Consider the following 23732-nt stretch of genomic DNA (forward strand, 5'->3'; position numbering starts at 1 on the left):
TTCTTCTGTGTTCGAAGTTAGACTATTTTGGCCTTCATTTAAAAAATGACATTTCTTCATCGCTTTTCTTCCATTTCTAGGGCTGTCATTCTGCTCATTTATCCCACATTCACTAGGTGGTTCGTTGATGACTTGGGTTGATCAACTTCACTTCAGAATGTAATTCCCAAATTTTTAAGGCAAACACCCACCTCCCTTTCGATTGCATGCACACATCAATCCCTACCCCACTCCCCCAAAAAGAAGGCAAATTTCACTAATTCCCTGCTCATTTGTTTGGAATCAAATGAACCAAAGTTGGATTTTGATTTGCTGTATTCCAAGGTATGTTAAGGTAACTAGCAGGCTTGGAGAACTGGAGAGATTTGTGTCAATTTGCAGAATCTCAGAATGCCCTGTGACAGCTACCCAGTGAGTATGGACTTAATGTCCCTTTAAAAATTATGTTGAGCCCTGGCTGGTGTGGCTCAGTGGACTGTGCGCCAGCCTGTGAACCAAAGGGTTGCTGGTTTAATTCCCAGTCAGGTCACATGCCTGGGTTGCGGGCCAGGTCCCTAGTAGGGGGCGTTTAACAGGCAACCACGCATTGATGTTTCTCTCCCTCTCTTTCTCCCTCCCTTCCCCTCTGTCTAAAAATAAATAAATAAATAAAATCTTTTTTAAAAATTTTAAAAAATGATGTCGAATTCTTAGAGAAGGGCTAGCCTGGCTTCTGTGGAACCTCAGTTTTGAGAACCCCTTCTGAGAACCTCAGTTTTGGTTCTCCCCAAATCCAGATTGAGGTCATTCTTTTGTGAAATGATGCTGGCTTCCTAATGCTTCTTGAAAACCTACTCTCAAGGTCTCTGAGCTTGGTTCCTTGTGAATAATTACAATCACCTTAAAAGCTGACCCGAGTGGACTCCTCGGAAGCCCCATCTCTGAGTCTGTTGGGGGTGTTCACTGTAAGACCGTGGGAGGCTCATCATGTGTTCGCATGGGTGTGGCTCAGCACCTGGTAGCTCAGCAAAGACGACTTGAAAAGAACTTCCCTTTGTTCTTGGGCTGTCTCTGGGCTTGGTGTGCGAGCTGGAACGGGGCTGCTTCAGTGGCTGCGTGTGCAGCGTGAAGCCAGAACAAGGAAACGGTTTTAGTTTGGGTCTTGAACTTTGGCAGGTACTTGTACTAATAACTCATTAAAAAGAGCCAGAGTTCAGCTCAAGATCCTCCCATCAGAATGGGGTTGTTGAGGAGTGTTTCCTCTGAATGGTTTTTTAGTGATTTTGCGCACTCGTGAAGACGTCTTAGGTTGAAGGAAGTGACGTTTTCTCTTTCCCTCATGTGAACTGTATTTAATGGGTATCCTGTTGATCAATATATAACAGTGTTCACCTTGACCTTCTTGGTTCTTTTTTCCATAGAATTATAACGATTCTTATGGTAATTCACATCCAGGGACCAGAGAATGCATTCCATAAGCTGAAATGATAAAGGATTTATAAATTGTATCAACAGTGGGATGCTGGTTTGTCTCCAAACGTCAGCCAATTTTTAAACCTTGTAATGCTGCTTATAATCCCGAGATCAAAGCGAGAATGTCTCTGGAATAAGAAAACCACGTAGAGTTGTCATAGGCTACAAATGGGCCTGTGTGTGATAACAAAATTGAGTTATTAAGAGAAAAAATTATCTTCAGGGCGTAAATGACTTACGGTTCAGTGCCTATTCTTTTTATGCCCTTGGGGGCTTTGCTGCATGTCTGATTTTAAGGAGTTCACCTTAAAATCCCCTTCACCCCTCTGAATTGTTATCAGTTTTTTCCACGTTGTGCCTTCTATGTCTCATTAATATACTTTGGAGGAGGGTGCACTTGCACATGGACTTCATGACCTTACGTTTGCACTAAACGAGCCTCCAGCTTTCCCTGGATCTCCCTGGTTTCACAGTCTGTGCATCAGGGATCCGATGAGGGGCCTGGCCAGGTGGGCGCAGGCAGTTACTCCCAAGCAGGAGGGGGACAGGGTGGGTGAGCTGGACTGGACCTCAGTGTCATGGCCCAGGGAGACGTTGGGCTTTCAGGCATGGGAGGGACACGTGGTGAGTCCTGTTTCCACAGAGGGGAGTCTCGCAGCTGTAAGTCCCACGGACGTGGTTCTGGACGTTGCAGGAAGGTTGGGAAGTCAAAGAGATCCAGGAAATAGGGGAGGTGACTTTAGCCCACGTGTAAGGTCACGAAGTCTGGGTGTGAGTGCTCTGCCGGGGTGAGGAAGAGAGCAGCCTGGAGATACCGTGCAGCAGGGAGAGGCAGCGCGTGGCCGCAGGCTGCCTTCTCCTCGCACGGCGTGGCGCGGTAGTTAGTGTGCACAGTCACCCCGGTCATCGTGAGACCGTGACGGCTCTCTGAATTACAAAGTGAGGTTTCAGTGGTGTTTACCACAATGTGTGGAAAAGGTATTTTATACTGTCTCAATCCTTTGACACTTGGTTACCCAGATCTATGGCCAGGACAGTGCTCTGAGCTTAGCCGGTCCTGCAGATGAAGGTTCACGGTCCTCTCAGATTGGACTCCGGACTTGAGAAGCTATAAAATACACAGGAGACAACTACGGTTTGTAAATTGTACTTGTCAGTAACGGTGCATCTGAACTTGACAGAACAACCAAGTTTCTTGTGTATAAAGTTCAGCCATTGAAGTGTTTGGGGTGAGAGATGTAATGCCTGTAACTTACTGTGAAATACATTGACTGAGGTGGATGAATGAATGGAGGGATAGGTGGACTGACATGTGATAAAATAAATATAGCAAAAGAACCTAGGTTAATTGCAGAATCCAAGTGGAGACGTGAGTATTTACCGTAAAATTCAACTCTTGAATGTTTGAAAACTTTTATAATAAAATGATGGGGGGCACCTCTGCTGTTTGTTCTGCAGACTGTAAAGACATGTCAGGTGCCTTCACGTTTTGTCTCAGACAATCCAGTGAAGATGACATCAGCCTCATTTTACAGGTGAGAAAACTAAGGTGCAGAAACATTGAATAATAAGCTTGAGGCCACTCAGCTAGTGGGATGAGCTGAGCCTGGAACCGAGGTCCCCTGATGAAGGAGAGACTGTGTTGGGGTAAAAATAACGCCCAGGCCCCATTGGTGATCATCTTTGGAGCCAGGCTCGGAGAAGCAGCCTGTTCAGAGAGGCGTGTGAGTCACCCGCCGCCACTCCTGGCACGCGGACGCGCCGAATCTGCCCACCTCCCTGCTGATTTCTTCGCCGGGTTCTTGTTCTAAAGCACGACTAGCACATCTGAGTGGGTCAGGACGATCTCTGAGTTGCTGACGTGTTACAGAAAGAAATCAGACTGAAGAGACTATGTATGCCTTCACATTAACTCCAATTACAAGTAATTTACTCTTTTTCTTTTTTTTTTTTTAAGTCCCTAACCTTACATATTTCCAGCTGCTCTGGCCCAGGAATACATCTTTATTCAAAAGATGTGAAATCCCCTGGCTGGCGTAGCTCAGTGGATTGAGCGCAGGCTGCGAACCAAAGCATTGCAGGTTTGATTCCCAGTCAGGGCACATGCCTGGGTTGCAGGCCACGGCCCCCAGCAACCACACATTGATGTTTCTCTCTCTCTCCTTCTCCCTCCTTTCCCTCTCTTAAAAAAGAAAAGGAAAAAAAGATGTGAAATCCAGAAAACATGCAGCTATCTGCAGAAGAAAAAACATTACAATAGCTAATTCATAAACGTTTTGGAAAAAACTAAATTCATTAAGCTGAATACTTCTGCAGGCTGTGCAGAGTGAGCGTGGGGCCAGAGCTCCCCACCTGAGGCCTCCTGGCTCTCCGAGGCCGCCTCTAGGTCCCCACGACCGGAGTGCCAGCAGTGGCTCGCCACCACCTGGGTTTCCTTCCCGGATGTCTCACTCGCACAGATCAGCAGGCAGAGCCCTCCTTGGATGAGCTCCCCCAAAGTGGGACAGGTCCAAAGTGTGCCCTCTGGTCCGGGAATCCCGAGTGGGTGCCTGCCCCTTTAACAGGTTTTCATGTCTAGGGGACCCCAGCTCTAAGGAACAGGAGAGAGAGAGACAGACCAGAGTGCTCTGAGGGAGAGAACACTCCAGAAAGAAGACCCAGTTAGGTGAAATGTTTGCTGTGCAGTAACCCCAAGTGGGACTTGGAAATGCGAGCAGAAACCTCAGAACGTGGGTTCAGCCCTCAGGTGGTGGGTCACTCGGATCCCTTTCAAAAGCCCTCCTCTGCGCGTGTCCTCACACAGAGCTTTGTTTTCCCTTAGCGCCCACTTCCTCTCCTCACCCCCCAACACACAGACGCTGCCTCTTCCCGTCCAGAGGAAACTCGGATCATCTCCCGAGCTCTGCCCCCCATGTCACTGGGAAGTGTCTGGGAAGTGCCGGAAGTGATCTGGGGCACCCCGGCCCCCCCACAGGAGCTGGCCGTGAGAGCTCCTCTGCAGGCTGCTGCCACCCCGGGCTCTCGCCACAACGATGGGCCCACTCGTGGGCTCCCAGGCTGTGCTTGTGCTTGACGCCTTCCCCACAGTCCGCCCCGGAAGGGCGCTGTTAGAGCAGACCTGCTGGTGACTGAGGAGAAGAGGGGGTGAAGCAGAGGCCACAGTCGGGGCGAGTGGTGCCTCTCCCCTCTGCGTGCGCCTGTGGACAGCCAGCAGAGGGGTGCAGGCAAAACCAGTGCTGCAGCTGGGGCAGCTGGAGGGCTTTGCACCTGCACGCCTGTGCTGGTAGGCGGCCAGCAGGTAGGGCTAAGTCAGGGCCTGGGTATGGCTTTTCCCCAGTGGGAGCCTGCTTGTGGGGGGTCCGGGGAGCCTCTGGCAGAAGTGTCGCCCACCATCAGCAGGAGTAGGGCTTTCCACCTGTGGGGACGAATTACACGAGAGACGGGCCTGACCCTGGTCACAGGGAAGGGCTGGTCCCCAGAGTGAACCCACGTGTGGTTGGCCAGGAGGGAGGGGTAGCTGAAGTCGTAGTCACGCAAGAGCAGGTGGTCTTCAGGGTGGCGTGCCCTTGAGCCAGGCGTGATGGAGCTCCACCTAGAGTCCCAGTGGAGCTCTGGGCAGATGGCTTTGTGATTGGGGCCAGCTGGCGTGCCGGGTGGCGGCCACTGCTCGAGGGACACTCCCATGGTTCATCTCCTTTTGTCTGGGCTCTTCTTCAGCCCTTCTTTCTCCTCCGTCCCGTCCCTGGGTCCCGGGACCTTCCCCTCACCTCTGCCGGCAGCTGCGGGGCTCTCACCCTCTGGATCCTGGGGCTCCCGCCTTCCACTTCTCCCACCCAAGAAAGAGCAGGCTTGGGGCCTGAAAATCCCAGAGGGAACCCAGATGAGAAGCTGGACCCCACAGCGTAAGAGTCCAGTAGATGATGATGATTTTTGACTTTTTCGTGGGAGAGTTCCAAGGAGGATGGCAGAGCGACATCAGTCATTACTCCCAGGCTGACACTGCCCGCTTCCGTCTGCGGTAGCGGGAGCTGGCGACGGCGGTGGTTAGGGGAGCGGGCCGCGGGGTGAACCTGAACATTCGTCAGTCAGGTGGAGAAATCCCAGAATCGGAACTGCTGTCCTAAAATCAACAAGAGCCAGAAGAACCATTTGGGAGCAAATGCATTGAAAATGTCAGAGAATCAGTATAACGCATGATTGGTCTCTCAGTAAAGATACTGAGACACAACACAGAAGCAGTAAGAAACGGTAGGAAACGTTAATGTGGCCAAGGACCTTTCTGCTGCACTCAGTGGCTGTGTCACAGAGAAGGAAAAGGGCACGAGGAGGCCCCCATCACCACGCTCGCTCGCTCGCTTGCTGCGCGTGAGCTCTGTGGCGGGGTGTCTGGATGCTTCACTTCCGCCGAGATTCCTGGTGCTGGGTCCTGCCCGTGGTGCTCGCCCGGTCTCGGCGGGCCCACAGTCGTCCTCAGTCCTGCAGGCCTGCTCTAGGCGTTCCTCCGGACCGGTGGGCGGTTTTGCCCGCAGAGCAGAGCTGCGTTAAATCGCCTGTTCCCCTGTTGCCCCCCTTTCCGGTACTGCCTGGCGCTTTGGGTCCAGCTGGGGAAACTCGTTAAACCTGGGGCACTGGGAGGCTGGGAGTGCGTGTGGGGAAGGGTTTCCACAAAGACCACTCTTGGCTGTCATCCTTTTATTTCGCTTTATCGTATTTTTTACATTGGTTTGGGGTGGGCATGGATTTGTGTTCCACCGTTCGTGCATTCACTGGTCGATTCTTCGTCTGTGCCCTGACAGGGATGGAACCTGCGACCCCGGGGGGTCGGGACGCCCTGTCACCCTGCTAAACTTGGGGCCCTAAGGGTGTATCGGTGGTGTGAGTGCCCTGGTAACGGTTGTCATTTGTCTGGTGCCAGCAGCCTGGGAATCTGAAGAAAATAAACGTATAAATAGGAACATTCCTTTCACACAATTACGACATTCCCTGCACAGCGCTCCCTCCCTGGGAGCTCCTGGGAGTCGGGGGGAAGCCGTGTCTTCTGGTGTCCCCCACACGCCCCTCTGGGGACCTGGGTTCGTTCTCTCGTCGGCTTCTGCAGCCAGCAGGCGTGATGCAGGAAGGTCTGGCTCTGCCCAGAAACTTCTTTGTCAGTGCAGCTCAAAGCAGATGATTTTTTAACACATTCTGCATTGGTGTTTCCTTGTTTTACAGTGGTTTGAGTCCAGCCAATGACACTGGAGCCAAAAAGAAGAAAAAGAAACAGAAAAAGAAGAAAGAGAAAGGCAGCGAGACAGACTCAGCCCAGGATCAGCCTGTAAAGGTAACGAGGAGGCTCTGTGTGCTCGTGGCTGAGAGTCGATTTCTCACGTGAGAGCCTTAGGGAGTGCATGTGTAGGGGCAGCTTGGATCGACAGTCCCCACGGGCACTACTTCAAGGTTGGAGGCGTTGCCGCCCTCTGTCCCCCTAAGCCCAGGTGACGAATCTGTTCTTACACCTCAAGACACGGCAGGTCAGACACTCGCTCCCAAGCACGGTGTCCCCTGAGTGTGCGCAGGCCCACCCCTGCAGGTGGTGCTGCGTGAGGGGCCAGACGGAGAGGTGAGTGACTGCGCTGTGCAGTCCCGTGGCCTGGGGCCGCGGTTCCCAGCCCTTCGTCTCACGCCCCCTCCCTGTGGGAGCACAGGCCTGTTCTGGGTAAGGCGGACCCACAGGTATTGCTTGAGTTCCTTTACTGCAGTGTGAGTCTTTGTCACGAAAACCCTGGGTCTCCGAGAGAGTCACTGACCCACCCCAGTGTGTGACCTAGGACTCATAGACCTGAAACCCAGAGGCATGGGTAAGGGTTGTTTTGTTTTGTAAATAAAACTACATTAAAAAGAAAGAAAGCCTTTTATTTCAGGTAAGCACTGTCCTCTTTAAAGCAGGCCCTGGGGGAAGTTTAAAACATACCCACAATTCCTTTTTCCGCATTGCCTCCCGAGCAGTTTGTAAGCCGCACAAGAAAATCGGTCTCATTCTAGGTCCATACACTTGGCTTCATGCTCCAGCTTCAGTCTTCTTATGGAGATAGATGGGGCTTGAAGTAGCTTTTACTTTTGTCAACATCAAATCCCCTGTGAAAAAACTACCACCCTCACTGACCGCAGTGTTGGCTGGGTTCTTGCCAGGCCGGTATCCCTACAACGGTATTAAAATGAGAGTCTTTCCATTTTAAAGATGAGAGAGGTGGCCCACCCAGGTCTCTAGTCCGGAGTTCTAGTCCAGCTCGTGCTCTGGCTTGACGGATTTTTGTTTGGTCGGTCTTCTGTTTGTCTGCGGGCGGGCGTTGGGTCGTCCGGGGGAGTTTGAGCTCGATCCTGTATCAGAATGGTTCCCTTTGAAACGAGAAAATTTTGACAGTACTATTTACATAGCTCTTTCATTTTCCTTTTATAAGAGTGATGAAGTTCATTGTAGAGAATGTGGGGGGGAAACTTATCAAGAGGAAGAAAACTAAAATCAGCTGTAATCCTCTGGACGAAAAAGGGGCGCCACATTAAACCTGACACGCTCAGGGGAGGCCTGCATGGTGGGCCTCCCAGACTCAGACCCAAGTGACTCCACAGGAGGGTCCGAAGTGAAAACTTCCTAGCAAAAAGCAGGTCACAGCGAGTAGTCAGGTCCAAGGCCAGTGTCTCCCTGACAAGGTCGGTCTTTACCTTAACTGAGCCTTTTGTCTTTTTGCATCTAGATAACAATGGAAAAAATACCACCATTATTGACCGCAGGGTGGGCTAGGTTCTTGCCAGGCACCTCAGTGTCCCTCCAACGGTATTAAACCTTCGGGACGTCAGGGTGGTTTCACTCCACGCCCTCCCCACCCTTCCCCTCCCAGCCCTCACTGTACCAGAGCAGAGACCACAAGACCCCTCATTGTTGTTGTGGGTTTTATTGCTAACTGTCGTATACCCACAAATGTAAAAGAAGTGTGTGACTTTTCGTTTTACTTTTTATCCAGTCCCAGAGATTTCCCTGCTTTGCCTTCCCTGCGTCCCTAATCTAATTATGAATGGATTTCCTGTAACCCCATATGCTTCCTCCTCTGATTGTAATGTATCGAATAAGGTGCAGACCTGCTTTCTCTGGGGCACTTTCTCCGTTGAGATTTTGTTCCTTGCCCATTGTCCTCCGTTTGGCTCAGATGAACTCATAAAAATTCTCTACAGGCTTAAACATTTATTATGTCGACAGTCCTGCCTCCCAGGAGTCAGCAGTGTAAACATACTGGTTTATAACCTTCCTTCCCTTCATGATTTAACCAAAAAAAAAAAAAAAGAAGAAGAAGAAGTAAGGTATTGGAAAAAATTACGCATTTTTAAAAAAATTATGCATCTTTTATAATCATAAGCCTGACATGAGACCCAGAAGCCGTAAAGAAAACTTGACAAATTTAAACTTCTCTGTAAAAGTCAAAAGATAAACAGTAAACAGGGAAAATATTTGTAATACATGAGTCAGTCAATTTAAAGTAATGAAATAAGTTGGCAGTTCACAAAGAAAAAATATAAATGCTCAGTGTATGAAAAGATGATTAAATTCACAATGAAAGAAATGAAAACTAAAGCAATAATTTTTTTCCTCCTAGATTGGCAGAGATTAAGATTTGGCAAATCTAATGATAAGAGTCTGGAGAAACACATGCTCTCATAACACTATTTGTTGGTTTATTAACCACCAATTATAATTTCAAATGTGCGTATCTGTTGAGCCAGCAAGCCTCCTTTCTTAGACCTTATCCTGCAGGAGTTCATGTCCAAGTGAACAAAAATCGATGGACGAAGTTCACTGCAGCGTGTCTGCAACACTGAAGAACGAAACCGCCAAAATGCCCGTTGCTGGGGGTTGGCTACATACTCTGCGGCCCACGCACAGCGGTTAAGATGGGCAAGTGCGTGTGGCCACATGGAAAGGTCTCTCAGACACAGTGTTTGAAGAGGAGCAGCTTGTGTGTGTGTTTGGAACTTGCAAGCAAAAACATCTGAAATTATATCTGCCTCTTCTCTCTCTACTTCCCATATTAAGACAGTTGATGACAAGGATTATATTTGAGGGATGGGATTTTTTTTTTTTACCTTTTATGAGTATTATACTTTTCTGCATCGTTTGGAACTTTGCACTGAGCACGTAGTACGTCTGCCGTCACATCACAAGAAGGGGACAGACCCTGTAGGGAGCACCCACGTCATGGTGCTCTCTCCAGCTGTTGCAGCACGTGACTGGCCTCTGGGATCAGAACAGGAACCATTCCCCTGTGATTGATCAGAAATGCTTGTTAACAGAGTGGGCCTTTTCTCTCCCCAACTTTGTCCAGATGAACTCTTTGCCAGCGGAGAGGATCCAGGAAATACAGAAGGCCATCGAACTGTTTTCAGTGGGCCAGGGACCTGCCAAAACAATGGAGGAGGCTAGCAAGAGAAGCTACCAGTTCTGGGATACACAGCCCGTCCCCAAGCTGGGTATGTATGCGCTCTCTTCCCCAGTCACGGGGGCAGGGGCAAGGGGCGGGTCGTAGCTGTGCCGAGGGCTCCTCACTGAGTTTGTGGGGGAGGACAGTAGAGTCCTGGGGTGCCTTGGTTGTTTTTAGAGAATAGTCTTTTTTTTTTTTTTTTTTTTTTTAGGTTTTATTCATTTATTTTTAGAGAAAGGGAGAGAAACATCAACATGTGGTTGCCTCTCACATGCCCCCCAGCTGGGTGCCTGGCCCACAACCCAGGCATGCGCCCTGACTGGGAATTGAACCGGTGACCCTTTGGTTCACTCACTCCACTGCGCCACACCAGCCATGGCTAGAGGGTAGTCTTAAAAGTGCAGCGTAGGAAAGGCTATTGTTCAGGGACCTTTTCTCTGCACGGTAGCACACACTGATTCTAACACATAATGATTCTTTCGGCCCATCATCATTCAGTATAAATCTACGAAGAAAAATGATGCATTGGCACATGACAAGTGGGGATGTCTGCCCAGGGGTGTATCTTTTCACACAGATTTTGTAAAGAGACTGTCTTGTTTATCTGGGCAAATGTTGACTCCTGGAATGGCCAAGTCCCCAGTCTCTTCCCTTAGTCTCTTGCCAGTGCACCCTTACTAAATGCAAAGGAATTTGACATTTGGCTTAGCAGCGATGGTTCAACAGCTGGAATACCGTATGTAGGTTTGGTTGCCACCCCTAAGAAAGCGATAATGAACTCTTAAAGGCTGGGACAGGCAAAAAATCTGAAAGAATCTCAGAAGGGACTGGACGTAGCGGAGTTGGAGATGCCTCCTGGGACGGAGCCCCAGCTAACCTGGGCAGCTCACTTTGGGGGGTCCTGCTGACGCAGTTCCAGGAGCCACAGCTCCTGGCTCTGGACCCCCCGAGAGCCCCGCTCCCATTTTCTGTGACTGGGAAGGTTAGCACGTTGGAAGAATGCGTGTTCCGGCACCAACTGTGAGTGACTGTCAGGATGTGCATGTTACTGCTCCCGTCCAGAAACAGTGTGACTGGACAGTGTATTTGGTGGAGGAGAAGGAGGGGAGCAGGGCCAAAGACTGGTGAGGGACAGCTGTGCCCGAGGAGGTTCGTCTCCAGAGGTGGGGCGTATGCAGCACAGAGCCTCGCTACTAAAGTGTGGTCTCAGGCCAGCAGGGTGGCATTGCTTGAGGGCTTGTAGAGTGCAGACTCTTAGGCCCCGCTCCAGGTCTTTGGAATCAGAACCTGCAGGGGATTTGTGTCCACTGAAAGTTTCAGGAGCTCTGCTGTAGAGCTGTGCAGTTCTTGGACAGCTTAGTCGCAATCCAGAGATAAGCTGAGGTGCGTCCCCTGCAGGCAAAACACTGCCTGGAGCGCTATGAGCCGTGAATCAGCAAGCAGGCAGGCACTATTCCAGAACCCTGTCCCCAACCCATTGACCCTGTCTCTCTCGGGCTGCCCCAGGCACCTAGGTCCCAGGCCCACCAGCTAAGCCCTCCAGCAAGGCTTTGGGTCACAGTAATGCTGCTCCTTGGGCGTTACTAGTAGCAGGGCCCAGTGACCTCTCCCTCTAAAGGGGGCAGAAAGAATGCAGAGCCACACGCTGTGTCTCTGAGTGAAATGCATGGAGATTCATTTTTTGGTGACTGGCAGACATCTTAGTCCAGTTCTCAGATGGGGTTTGGTTTTATTTTTCATTGGAAATTTGCAAGTGGGTAGCTTAGCCCCATTTTTTTACAGACAGCGGGACTTGGCGATGAGGTGAGTTAGGTGATGGGTTTCTGTTCCTCTTCAGTCCAGTTACTCTTTGTTCTTCGCCTCGGTTTCTCCACTTGTCCTTGTAGAAGGTGCGGCTGTTCTGTTTTCAGCAGGTGGAGAGAGAGCCACGTGCTTGCTCACGGGGGCCCGGCACACTCGGGAGGTGCAGTGGGCCCAGTGCTGTTCGTGCCGCACGTGCCTGCGGTGCACGTGTGTGGACGAGCCCGCGCCCCGAGCGTCTCATCGGTCCGCCTTTCAGGCCCTCGGCCCGTCACGGAGGGTGCAGGGCTCCTCTGTGGCCGCGAGCCGCCGGCAGAGAGCGCCGCGGTTCAGCTGCCCGCTGGGCTGCGTGGCCGAGGTGCCTCCCTCGTTCTGCTCCAGAGTGCCCCCGGGGCTGTGTGATTTGTGGCTCCTTGCTTTATGTTTTCCACTGAAATGGGGCTAATGGTTTTAAAATACAGGCATTTCCAGTGGAACTGTGTTTTTAGCACTGCCACCTTGCTGCGAGAGTTGTAATTAGATTGTATTCCACTGAAGAGACCCAGAATTCTTTAGAAATTGAAAGTCATCCTAAATGCCCCATTAAAGGCTTTCTAAACAGCAAGTGTTTTGGGCTATGGAACAGTTCTGTGTGCTCCCAGGTAAAGTTTATACCTCCTTTTTCAGATCATGCCGCTGTGCTTTTTAAGTCACCTGTGTCCGTTTCCTGTGCCAGCTCTTGCCACGGAACTGGCGTGCTCTAGATTCCATGAACAGGTGGTGCAGGAGAGAAGGGGAATGCTTGTCGCACGCGGTGCCGGTCCTGTGACCAGCCCTGATGACAAGGGTTGGCCTGGAGATGATTGTAATGCAGCCAGCTGTGCGCCACATAGTAACCTTCTGATCAGCAGCAGGTCACGTGTGCGGCGGTGGGTCCATGAGACTGTGAGGGGCTGAAAAAGTTCCCACCCCCAAGTGGCATCGCCGCATGGCGAGTGCGGCTGCTCCTGTGCTGCCTCTTGTGTAAAGTGTAGTGCGTGCGGCTGCGTGTAGCGTGTGCAGCTGCGTGTAGTGCCTGATACTTGATGGTGGAGATAAATATCAGTGCTGCCGATTTCTGTGTTTACTGTACTGTGTATGGTTGGTTATTTGAGAGTATACTCTATCTATTTATTTATTTATTTATTTTTAGAGAGGGAAGGGAGGGAGAGAGAGAGAGACAGAGACAGACAGACATCAATGTGCTGTTGCTGGGGGCTGTGGCCTGCAACCCAGGCATGTGCCCTGACTGGGAATCGAACCTGCGACACTTTGGTTCGCAGCCCGCACTCAATCCACTGAGCTATGCCAACTCTATTTATTTAAAAGATTGTTTGCTCTGAAATGGTTCGCCGCATTACGCTGACAGTAGCCTCATACGTCTAGTGTTTACATCTCGATTCCGTCGTTTTCTCTGGTGCCTGACCTAATGCCGAGTGGTTTTGTGCAGCAACGTGCCGTATGGGCTGGTGGCTTAGGGACAGCGGGCTGTGCCCTGGAGCCTCAGCGTGTAGGAGGTGACACCGTCTGGGTCTGTGCAGTTGCAGAGCTCTGTGCTGTTTGCACGAAGACGCGGTCACCCAGTGACACCTTTCTTAGCAGGTGTCCTTGTCATCGGTGGTGGTGCCTGTGCGGTGGGGAAGCCGCCGGTATCCCGGCCGTGGAACTCACTTAGGAAGACAATAGTAAAAGATTCTGAAGTTAAATGTGTTTTGGAAGAGGTGCAAGTTCAGTATATGACAGGGAACAGACTAGCACCTACATGAGGTGACAGTAGCGATCCTTGGTGCTTTCCAGGGTCTAGCCTTTGGCTTTGTAGGCTCAAAAAATTTTACATGGTTGTGAATTGGAAGCGGATTCACTTAATATTAAACTGCTTTGCTTTATGAGTAAATTAAAAGGTCAGTTTCTAAACGAAGCAAGAAAATGTCACCTCTGTCCCAAGCAAACCTTCGAGGGGCCAGATTGCGGTGGGTAGCCAGCCGCTCCCCTGCTGTGTGTCCCCGTTGTTGCCTGTAGTTTCCAGGTTGTGACCCTTCGAGTATTGGTGATCTCCCGTTTCTTGCATATTTCCCCAGAAGACGGTACACCTTGTGCGGGTGGGGACCCTGTGTTTCCTCCTGGCTGTATTCTAGTGCGCGATGTCGGGTGCACCTCGGTGACCAGTAAACGTCCCTGAGTGAGAGAGAGTTGGGTGATCAGTGCCGGTGGCCTGTCCCCAGCTCACAGCCTCAGGTCACCATTCTGCTCCTGGGAGGGTCTAGAGCTGCCCATCGCACGTAGGGACGATACGCTTGGGCCAGGAGTCTGAAAGCCAGTCAGCGTGAGCTCAGCGTCTGGTGCAGACAGTGCCCTGTGTTAGGGGTGGGTGGTGTGCTGAGTGGGTCCTTCCTGAAGACTCCGTTTTCAGAGTGTACTAAACACTGCATTCTTCCAAGTGTGAACAGCAGCGAGCTCTGGATTATAGAAACGGAATAACACCAATGGCCAAATCTAAGTGATTGAGTCGTCTAGCATTTATCAGATGAGTCTGATTTGCCTGGGGGTGGGAGCTGGGGCTGTATCTTCTGAGCACCCCCAAGCACCGCCCACGCACCCCGCAGAGGAGGGGTGCCAGAGCCTAACTTCCCGGCAGTGTTGGGAGGACTCGGTGATTCAGCCCAAATGTGCTCTCAGACTCTGCAGAGTCTGGCGGCAGCCGGGAACCGGCCCACGGTGCTGAAAGCTAAGGCTGGTGGGGCCAAGACCCAGCCTGGCGCCTAGATGCCGCCGTCTGGTCCGGGAATGGGCCCAGGACATCATCGTTGCTGCTGACACAGAAGCAGCCTTGTTGCAGCTCCTTACAAGTCCATCTGGGTCAACGGGCCAGGGCCATGGCAGCACTGCTCGCCCCAGCCAGGAGGCAGGAAGCCAGATCAGTCAGCTGTCACTCGGTAACCAGAGGGAGATGTAAGAGGATTTCCAACCACCCAGCCGCCTTGGACCCCAGTGATTGTTCTGAAGTTTTGCCGTGAATTGGCCCTCAGTTAGGGGCCAAGGGTAGCTGGAGAGACGGTCTGCAGTTGCCAGGCACAGGGTGTTCTTCGGGGTGGGGGGGGCTCCTGGGGCTGGGCAGCGAGGCTCATGGCTGTGCTGTTCTTCCAGGAGAAGTGGTCAACACGCACGGCCCCGTGGAGCCTGACAAGGACAACATCCGCCAGGAGCCCTACACGCTGCCCCAGGGCTTCACCTGGGACGCCCTGGACCTGGGGGACCGTGGCGTGGTGAGTAGGCCGGGGCCCCCCTCTCACGGGGAGCCCTGCAGTCACACAGAGACAGCTCCTACCCGGGCCTTCTTCCCGGGCTCTCTGCAGAGCTGAGCCAGACAGCTCGGAGCTGACGCCCGCGTGGCTTGCCCCTGGGGCCTGCCCGCGCCTTTGCAGAGATGGCCCTGGGCTTCCCTCTGCAGCCCCTCGAGGTGGATACCCTCCTCTCACGCTTTCATTCTTCCTGTTCGTTCGTTCACTCCCTTGTCTTAACGAGGGAGTGGTTGGTTGCTTGGGTGACATTCTTGGTCGTCTGCCACTCTGTGTGCCTAAGTCTGCCGTTCTGCCCCGTGATGGCTCAGCTTTCTGCTCCAGCCAGGGTGCTCCTTCCGGAAGAGTCCCTGCCATGCTCGTATGGCTAGGGTCCTGAGATCAAACGTGGTTTCGGTAGTTGGCCCTGTCCTCCGGCAGACCCGGGGCCCCGGGGTAGTGGGGTCGGCCCGTCCGGCAGAACGCCTCTGAGGCAGCGCCTGTCTCTCTGCAGCTGAAAGAACTGTACACCCTTCTGAATGAGAACTATGTGGAAGATGACGACAACATGTTTCGGTTTGATTACTCCCCGGAGTTTCTTTTGTGGTGAGTTGTGAGGGCTTTCTCACAGCTCTCCGCCGAGGCAGAGCAGACCCACCACGGGGCGTTGGAGTTTGTACCCCCCGAGCCAGCCTTTGAGTGGCACGTGGGTGTGTGACTTCTGAGCTCCCGCGTCTGGAGCAGACTTGCTCCCAGTGGGGCTTGGACTAGAGACCTTACTTAAGACAGAATGAGTGGGTGAGGGGGCTTTGTGGAATTGTTACCCAGGAGAAGAGATCACCTGGTATACAGTGATTTTATGTAAGAAGGGAAGGAGAGGCAAAAGCCACTCAGTTTTGTTTGTTTTTTTAATTAGAAGAGCCCTTTTCCACGCAGTTCCAGAATATGCTCAGTTGTGTGAGGCCGGCCTTGCCCGGCTGAGCCGTCCGTCCTCCTGGGCCGCCTCACTCAGTGTCTGGAAAGGCGGAGGCTCGCGGCTGGAATGCAGAGGGCTGCCCGGTGCGGGCGGGTGGGCAGTGCTCCGGGGGCTCCCCGGTCGGCTCCCAGCCAACCACGGGACCCTCTGGACTCGGAGCCAGGGCGGCCTGTCCTCTGGCCTGAGCTGTCGGACTGAGGGAGCGTAAAGAGACTGGGTCGGGCACGAAACCCCAGTGTGGCAGGCAGCCTTGCGTTGGAGGGTGAGTCGGCCACGAGGGCTGAGCGGCGAGAAGGGGCTGTGGCTCAGTTCCGTCTGTGTCCGGGCGGCGTGTCCCTCGAGAGAGTCCAGGTGCTCACCCCAGGGAGGCGGGAGCAGGAGTTAGCACCGCCCTCAGCTCTGCGGGTCCTGAGCAGCCACAACTCGTGTCTGTTCCAGGGCCCTCCGGCCGCCGGGCTGGCTCCCGCAGTGGCACTGCGGGGTCCGGGTGGTCGCGAGTCGGAAGCTGGTCGGGTTCATCAGCGCCATCCCAGCAAACATCCACATCTACGACACGTAAGCACCAGCACCGCCTCCCAACCCCCACGTCCCCACCGTCCTGCTCAGGCTGGGGGGCGGGCGGGGGAGAAAAACAGGCACACGTGCCTTCCCCGAAAGGAAGAGGGACGGCCCTGTGAAGGGAGGGGCCTCGGGCCCCGGGAGTGGACGCTCGTAGTAGGAACCGCCCGTTCCACTCTGAGTCGTTGCTGGTTCTCTCGTCTGGGCGCTGGGCTGGAAGAGGGCCATGCAGATGGCCAGTCCACTCAGCGTTCACTGTCGTACCAGCTACATGTCGATGCACTTGAGTGGCTTCAGCGATAGGCTGGAGCCGGTGTGACTCTCACTGAGGGGGTGACGGGCCTTGGAGCTCCTCCTTCTCCCTGAAAGCACCAGAGCCGCCTCCCATGGCCTTCTGGGTTCGTGGGCCGTGGGTTCCTGTTGGTGTCAAACCCTCGCAGTCCTAGAGTAGCCCTTGACTCTGAGTCTCCCTGCCTGCCAAAGGTGGGACTCCCGCAGCCTGCTGCCGCAGCATCGTCAGGGAGATGCTGGCGGTGCCTTCAGACAAGCAGCTTGCTTGAGTCCCACTTGACCCTGGAGGGAGGGTCTGTGTTGGGGAGGCAGCGGCTCTGCGCCCGGTGGAGCACTGACCGCCGAGAGTAGGTGGTGGCAGAGCACCTGCCCCGGCTGGAGGCCCGTCCCTGCGCGGGTGGCGGGGCGTACTTGCAGGGGCTGCCTCACCTGTTGAAAGCCTCGTCACTTTTCTTTTCTCCCTCTTTAGGGAGAAAAAGATGGTGGAGATCAACTTCCTGTGTGTCCACAAGAAGCTGCGCTCCAAGAGGGTGGCTCCAGTCCTGATCCGTGAGATCACCCGGCGGGTCCATCTGGAGGGCATTTTCCAAGCCGTTTACACTGCCGGAGTGGTGTTACCAAAGCCTGTGGGCACCTGCAGGTAGCCGTCCCTCCCTGCAAGGCCCCGGAATGCTAGGCGGCTGCTCTGGGCGAGGGGCCGCATCACTGTCCGTCTGTCACGGCTCTGCCTCCGCCCAGCGCTTGGCGAGAGCGTGTTGCTTCTCCGGTGTTGGTGTAGGACCAGAGGGGCTGTGGGTGCCCCCTGGAGCCAGGGAGGGAGCGTGGAGAGGGGAGGAGTTTGTGGGAACAGCAGACTGGGACGTGCGTGCCCTGTCCGAGAGGGTCAGTCTGCCAGTGTTTGTTTTAGGGTAAGCCCAAATCTGGATTTTCATGGTAAATGTGCGACAGTTTCAGCGGTTGGCTCAGGTTTGTTTTGAGTGTTGTGTGGGCCCAGGAGAGCGTGTCCGATCCCTGTGTGACCCAGGGAGAACCTCTGACTCAGAGAGCTGTTTGAAACAATCACAGTCTGTACCTCGGGAACTTCAGAAGAGAAAGCGGCAGACAAACACCGCAGAGGAGGGAGGAGGGGGGTGAACACTCACGGAGAACAGTGCTGCTTTTCCATGGACTTGATTCCAGGAGCAGGGGGAGTGCTCTTCCCAGACAGCTCCTGTGACGGGAGGTGTTTGCAGCCGAGAAGTAAACACGGGGAGAAAGGAGATCCAGGAAGAGCTCTGGCAGCTGCGTGTTCTCGGCAGCCAGCGGCCTGGTGGGGTGATTGGGGTTGGAGAGCTGGGCACTGCTGCTGGCTCAAGAGACGGGTCTCTCGCGCCACCTGCTGGCCATCTGGTGGCCATTGTCCTCTTAATGGCACTTGCCAGAATCCTCTGAGGACAGTGCGTTTTGTGGCCCCACAGGTACTGGCATCGGTCCCTGAACCCACGAAAGCTGATTGAAGTGAAGTTCTCCCACCTGAGCAGGAACATGACCATGCAGCGCACCATGAAGCTCTACCGGCTGCCAGAGGCCAGTGGCGCCCGGGGGCGGGGCGGGGGTGTGGTGCAGGGAAGGGAAGGGAGCGGCCCTTTGAGTGGGTGAGGGGGCGCAAAACTGGCTCGCCCCGTGTTCTCCAGATTCCCAGACTTTCCATTTCCGTTGCTTCTGTTGTTTGTAATAAGGGTTTCTAGTTTGACCTTCTCGGTTCCCCTGCACCTGCAGCTGGGCTACTTTTCTGTCCTTGTGGATGGGCCGAGAGGATACCTCTCCCCTGCACTTGCAGCCTAAGTGAGCCTGAGGAGGGACGTGAAGCCGCTCACTGGGTGGCACTACATCCCAGGGCCCCCTGTAAATCAGCCACAGGGTTTCTGCCGCTCCCTCGGCCGCGCCAGGGGAAGGACGGATGACCCGGGCTCATGAGAGAGGCTCAGACTCCAACCCCAGCCCCTTCCAGACTTTGCCGTTGAAGGACTGGCCACCTGCAGTGAGCTGGTTCCTGTTCCGGGCCTCGGTTTGCCTAGTTTCCCAACAAAACATGCTCCACGTTCCCCAGCTGCCCCTGGTTTCGGCGTCCTGATGGGTCCTCGGATTGCTTCTCTTCCCTTGGACCTCCCGCAGGGGGACCACTGAGTTACTGGGCGCCTGCTTATCGGGGGGCTGGACTCCTCCGCCACCCAGCCGGTCACTCCCCCTGGGGTCGGGCTAATCCACCAGTGGATTGGGGTCATCAGCGTCCCGTTTTGAGGGACCCCTGCAGCGCAGTTAGACACTGCCCCAGTGAAAAGAGATTCAAGGGGCCGTGGTGGGTGTCATCTTTCTGTTCTTACGACAGCTTTGCCCTGATTCCTAGGCAGGCGGAGATCATTCTTAAGGTGCGTAGCAACCAAAGAATAAAGAACGTCTCTGGATCTCTCTGCCTGTGGGTGCAGACCCCCAGCATGGCTGCGTTGTCAGGCCAGGATTTGAGGTGTCACTGTGGGAGCTGCCGTGTAGAAACAAGTCAGTAAGCGTTCCCTAGAGACATCAGGATTAGCAAGGAATTTTGGCAGCGAGAGGTCCTAGAAGTGCTGTTCTGAAAGCAGTTCCTACGCAGGGAAGCAGTTACATCAGGCAGTGGCTGAGGGGCGAAGGCTTAACTGCCCCATTTTCAGATGTCCTGGCCCCACCTTTGCAGATTGCGCCTTTGGGGATGCTCTCCCAGCCCCAGTGCTTCTTTCAGGGCACCACACAGCTTTGTTCCGCTGAAGCACTCCCTAAGAAAAGCTGTGGGCTGGGATTCCGGTTTGAGATTAAGTCCCGGGAGTTTGGTGCTTCCCTTCTGAATTTAACCTGCATGAATGTCCTGCCGAGGAACTGCTTGCACAGGGGGGTCCAGGTGGGCAAGGGGAGCGCCCAGTGCCGGTGTGCTGGCCCGGGGACTCCACAGCGCCTGCAACTGGGAGCCCGTCCCAGGTGCTCTGAGTCTGCAGGGGAGGGGCCGGTGCAGCACGAGACCAGCGGTGCTGTGGGTGCAGTGGGAGAAGCTGGGGAGGGCTCAGAGGGCAGTCAGGAACGGCTTTGCTGCAGCCCAGGAGCAGCGCTGGGGTGCATTCATTTTTAGACAGGGGAAGGGAGAGAGAAAGAGGGGGGGAGAAACGTCAATGTGTGGTTGCCTCTCACACGCCCCCTACTGGGGATCTGGCCTGCAACCCAGGCCTGTGCCCTGATGGGAATCGAACCGGCGACCCTTTGATTCGCAGGCCAGCACTCAATCCACTGAGCCACACCAGCCAGAGTAGGCCAGGTGCTTCTTTGTTCTAGCGACTCTCCTGGGCACGTAGGATGTTCTAACAGCATCCCAGCTTCTGGATGCCAGCAGCACATTTTGTGACAACTAGAAATGTCTTCCGATGTTACCAAATGTCCTCTGGGGGCAAGAGGCACAGTCAGAACAGCCAGCCGGTCCGGGTGGAAGGTCTTGTGCTCTGTGTTGAGTTTGGAACGGGGAGGGGTGGGGGGGGGGTCATGTTTCTTAGGAAGACGGGGTGAGCTGTATGGGTAAGAAGTCGAAGCAACAGCCTTAACTAGGAGGGAAGGGCCGAAAGACACTGGAGAGGCAGGCTTTGTGCCTGATGGACATGGGGGAGAGGGCGTCGCCAAGGGTGACCAAGGAGTCTGTCCTGAGGGCCTGGGCTGATCTAGGGTTGGGTAGGAGGGGGTCGGCGGGAAGTTTGTGGTGCTCCCAGGACCCGAGAGGAGCTGAGATGCTCGCAGTCAGCAGTGCGTCTGACGCGGCCTTTGTCTCCCTTGCAGTCTCCCAAGACCCCTGGCCTGCGACCCATGGAGAAGAAGGACATTCCAGTAGTGCATCAGCTCCTCACCCGGTACCTGAAGCAGTTCCACCTGACGCCGGTCATGAGCCAGGAGGAGGTGCAGCACTGGTTCTACCCCCAGGAGAACATCATCGACACGTTCGTGGTGGAGGTGAGCGGGGGCGGGGGGGCATCCTCAGGCGGCTGGGTTTCTAGGCTCAGTGACTGCGGAACCAGTCGGTGGGAGTGTGGGCGCCCCAGGCTCCCTTGACCACCCGTGCGTGACCCTCCCTAAATCAGAGAGCGGAGTTGTAGTTCGCATTTGCTAAAATGATGCCCTCAGGAGTTAGTGTGGGCCCTTCTCCTTCCCCGCGCCCCGTTCCCCATTGGTGACCAGAGAACAGAGCTCCTCTTAGGTGAGCCTGCAGCCCCTGCCTGTCCCGGCTCGCGGTGGTGCTGGCCGAGCATTTGGGTCACAGCTTGGGGGACTGTGAACTGCAAGGTGTCCCTGGCAACGCTCAGGCCAGGAAAGACGGCGGATGGATCCAGCCCACAGCCTGGCCGGGACTTTCCTCCTGGCTCTGTCCTCAAGTGCCCCGGGCGGTGTGTTTTCCCCTCCCTGCGTACTCTGTTCCAGTCTCCGTCCGCTCTTGCGGGGGGCACCCGTAGGTGGTGTGAGAGCAAGAGGAAATACTTTGTTCCCAGACTGCAGGACTTTTGTGCCTGCGTGACATTGCTTCCTTTCTTTGTCTTCCCTTTCAGAACGCAAACGGTGAGGTGACAGACTTCCTGAGCTTTTATACGCTTCCCTCCACCATCATGAACCATCCGACCCACAAGAGTCTAAAGGCTGCTTATTCTTTCTACAACGTTCACACCCAGACCCCTCTTCTAGACCTCATGAGTGACGCCCTTGTTCTCGCCAAAATGGTGAGGGGCGGATCGGAGGGAGGGCCGGGGCACCCGTGGGCAGGGGCAGGGGCAGCGGAGTGGCGGTGAGCACAGCTCAGGGCGGCAGCTGCCAGGGGCTGGGGGCTGAGAGCCCGCCATGCCTCCTGCTCCCCTCCGGGAGGACCCAGCAGGTTTCAGCAGCGAGAAGCTAGGAGGGAGCAGGGAGCATCCGTGTGAGGTGAAGGCATTGAACTCCTCCTGATTTATTTCAGTGAGTTTCGTTCTCACGGGAGGCGCTGCCAAAGGAGCCTGAATAGCCAGGCCTGCTCGGGCAGGAAAGGGGTTCTCCTTGCGACTCCCCCCACATGGGAATGGGGAGATTGGTCTCTGTCGTGGTGAGTCATTGGAGCTGCTGACCGGAGAGCGCGGGGGAGGGTCCAGGCGTCTCTCACTCAGCGAGGTCACCTCCAGTCAGCCCTCCACCACGGGTGCCGCCCGTAGTGAGCCCACCCACCCACCGTGGGCCGGCCAGGCGACGGACACTCCCGTCCCTGCCCTGGGAGCGCTTCAGATCAAAGTGGCCAGATGGAGGAGGCACCTTCCCACGGCCTCAGAGCCGGCAGGCGTATCAGGTGTCGTGAGGTCACAGGGTGTGCGCCCAAGGCCTGAGAGTTGGGTGTCCAGGGAGTGAGAACAGCGCAAGTGCCAATAAGAGCAGCGCAAGCGCTGATAGGAGCAGCTTCTCCGAGAAGGGGGTTCGGGCTCGGTCTGCAGAGAGGACTGTGCAGGCTACTGGAGTGTCTCGGGGACTCAGCAAGGAGCGGCGGGAGCAGGGGCCTGGACAGGTGTGCTTGGAGGGGCACTACGGAGAGGCCAGGCAGGGTGGCCGCGAGCGCCCTGAGAGCCGTCACTAGCGAGCGGGCCCTGGCGGGAGCTGGGATTTAACGTGAAGGCAGCCAGAGCTTCGCAAGGGAGATGGCTCTCTGGCCGTCTCTAGAGCGTTCTGGCAGGACAGAAAAGGGCAGGGGATGAGGCAGCCCTGACCTCTCATCACCGGCTCTCGCTCCCTGCCGCCCCGCAGAAAGGGTTTGACGTGTTCAATGCACTGGATCTCATGGAGAACAAAACCTTCTTGGAGAAGCTCAAGTTTGGCATAGGGGACGGCAACCTGCAGTATTATCTCTACAATTGGAAGTGCCCCAGCATGGGCGCAGAGAAGGTGGGTAAGCAGCTGGGCCCACCCCGTCGGGAGTTGGTGGGGCAAAGACAGGGCCCCAGGTCGGGGATCCCGCATCAGCCTGGGCCCTGGTTAGCGGGTGTTTGGGCCCCCCCCCCCCAAGTCCCCTCCCTCTGATGGCCAGACGAGCAGGGTCGGCGCTGCCCTTTTAGTGGCCGGTGTGAGGGTGGCAGAGGGGTGAGCTCCAGGGCTACCCAGAACCATGCAGGCCGAGTTGCCTACAGTTAGCCGGGAAGTTTAGAGTTCAAGGTTTGAAGACCTTTTCCCCTGCTGGGCTGCTGGACCCCCGCCAGCCCTTCCTCCACCGGCTCCCAAGGGAGCCTGGGGCCGTGGGCGTGGTCGGCAGTTGCAGAGTAACTGCCTGCTGGGGGGAGGCCCGGTGCCGCTGCGGCTCTCCCTGTGGGGTGCGGTGAGTGCTTGAGGCCTGGAGTGGAGGCTGGCTGTGCCTCTGCTCACACGGCCCGGGGCGCTCTGTGGGCTGGCGTCTGGCCCTTCGGGTCGGAGTGGGGCAGTGGGAGAGGCTCCAAGCTCCTGTCACTCAACCCCGCCCCTCCCCATTGGCTCTCCTAGGTTGGGCTGGTGTTACAGTAACCAGTTGCCAGTGAGATTCTGGATAAAGCCACTGAGAATTCCAGCTGGGAATGGAACCCCACCACTTGTTGGTCCAATTTTCACAAACGTGAGAATCCCTGGCAAAGGGAACAGAAGCGAACCGGCTTTACCAAACAGCCACTGGATTTGACAGTTGTGTTGTGACGGCCGCGGGCTGCGCGATGCCACCTCGGCCGTGTCTCTGGTCGCCCTGTTTTCCAGTTAATCACACCCTCACGCAGCCGCGATCAAGGGAATGCAGCTGCTGGGAACTGGCTCGTGATTGGCATATTATGGAGTTAACGGGTGAATAATAAAAGTATATATATTATATATATAAATATTTTAAACATCTTTCCTGTTCCAAAT

At 54.8% G+C, this 23732-nt stretch overlaps 1 protein-coding gene across 1 annotated transcript in view; it reads left to right on the forward strand.

Moving 5' to 3' along the window:
- NMT1 (N-myristoyltransferase 1) overlaps positions 1-23704 on the forward strand; it is a 31559-nt gene extending 7855 nt beyond the window's left edge. Inside the window, exons 2-12 of the mRNA XM_045836951.1 lie at positions 6664-6772; positions 9804-9948; positions 14862-14980; positions 15507-15598; positions 16407-16523; positions 17287-17457; positions 18275-18383; positions 20646-20816; positions 21407-21574; positions 22617-22754; positions 23343-23704. Of these exons, the coding sequence (XP_045692907.1) occupies positions 6664-6772; positions 9804-9948; positions 14862-14980; positions 15507-15598; positions 16407-16523; positions 17287-17457; positions 18275-18383; positions 20646-20816; positions 21407-21574; positions 22617-22754; positions 23343-23363 (1360 nt within the window). The 3' untranslated portion in view covers positions 23364-23704. The remainder of the gene's footprint in view (positions 1-6663; positions 6773-9803; positions 9949-14861; positions 14981-15506; positions 15599-16406; positions 16524-17286; positions 17458-18274; positions 18384-20645; positions 20817-21406; positions 21575-22616; positions 22755-23342) is intronic.
- Positions 23705-23732: the final 28 nt, after the last annotated feature.

Source organism: Phyllostomus hastatus, unplaced genomic scaffold (assembly GCF_019186645.2).
Source record: "Phyllostomus hastatus isolate PE091 unplaced genomic scaffold, TTU_PhHast_1.1 phas_contig_210, whole genome shotgun sequence".
NCBI classification, from domain to species: Eukaryota; Metazoa; Chordata; class Mammalia; order Chiroptera; family Phyllostomidae; genus Phyllostomus; species Phyllostomus hastatus.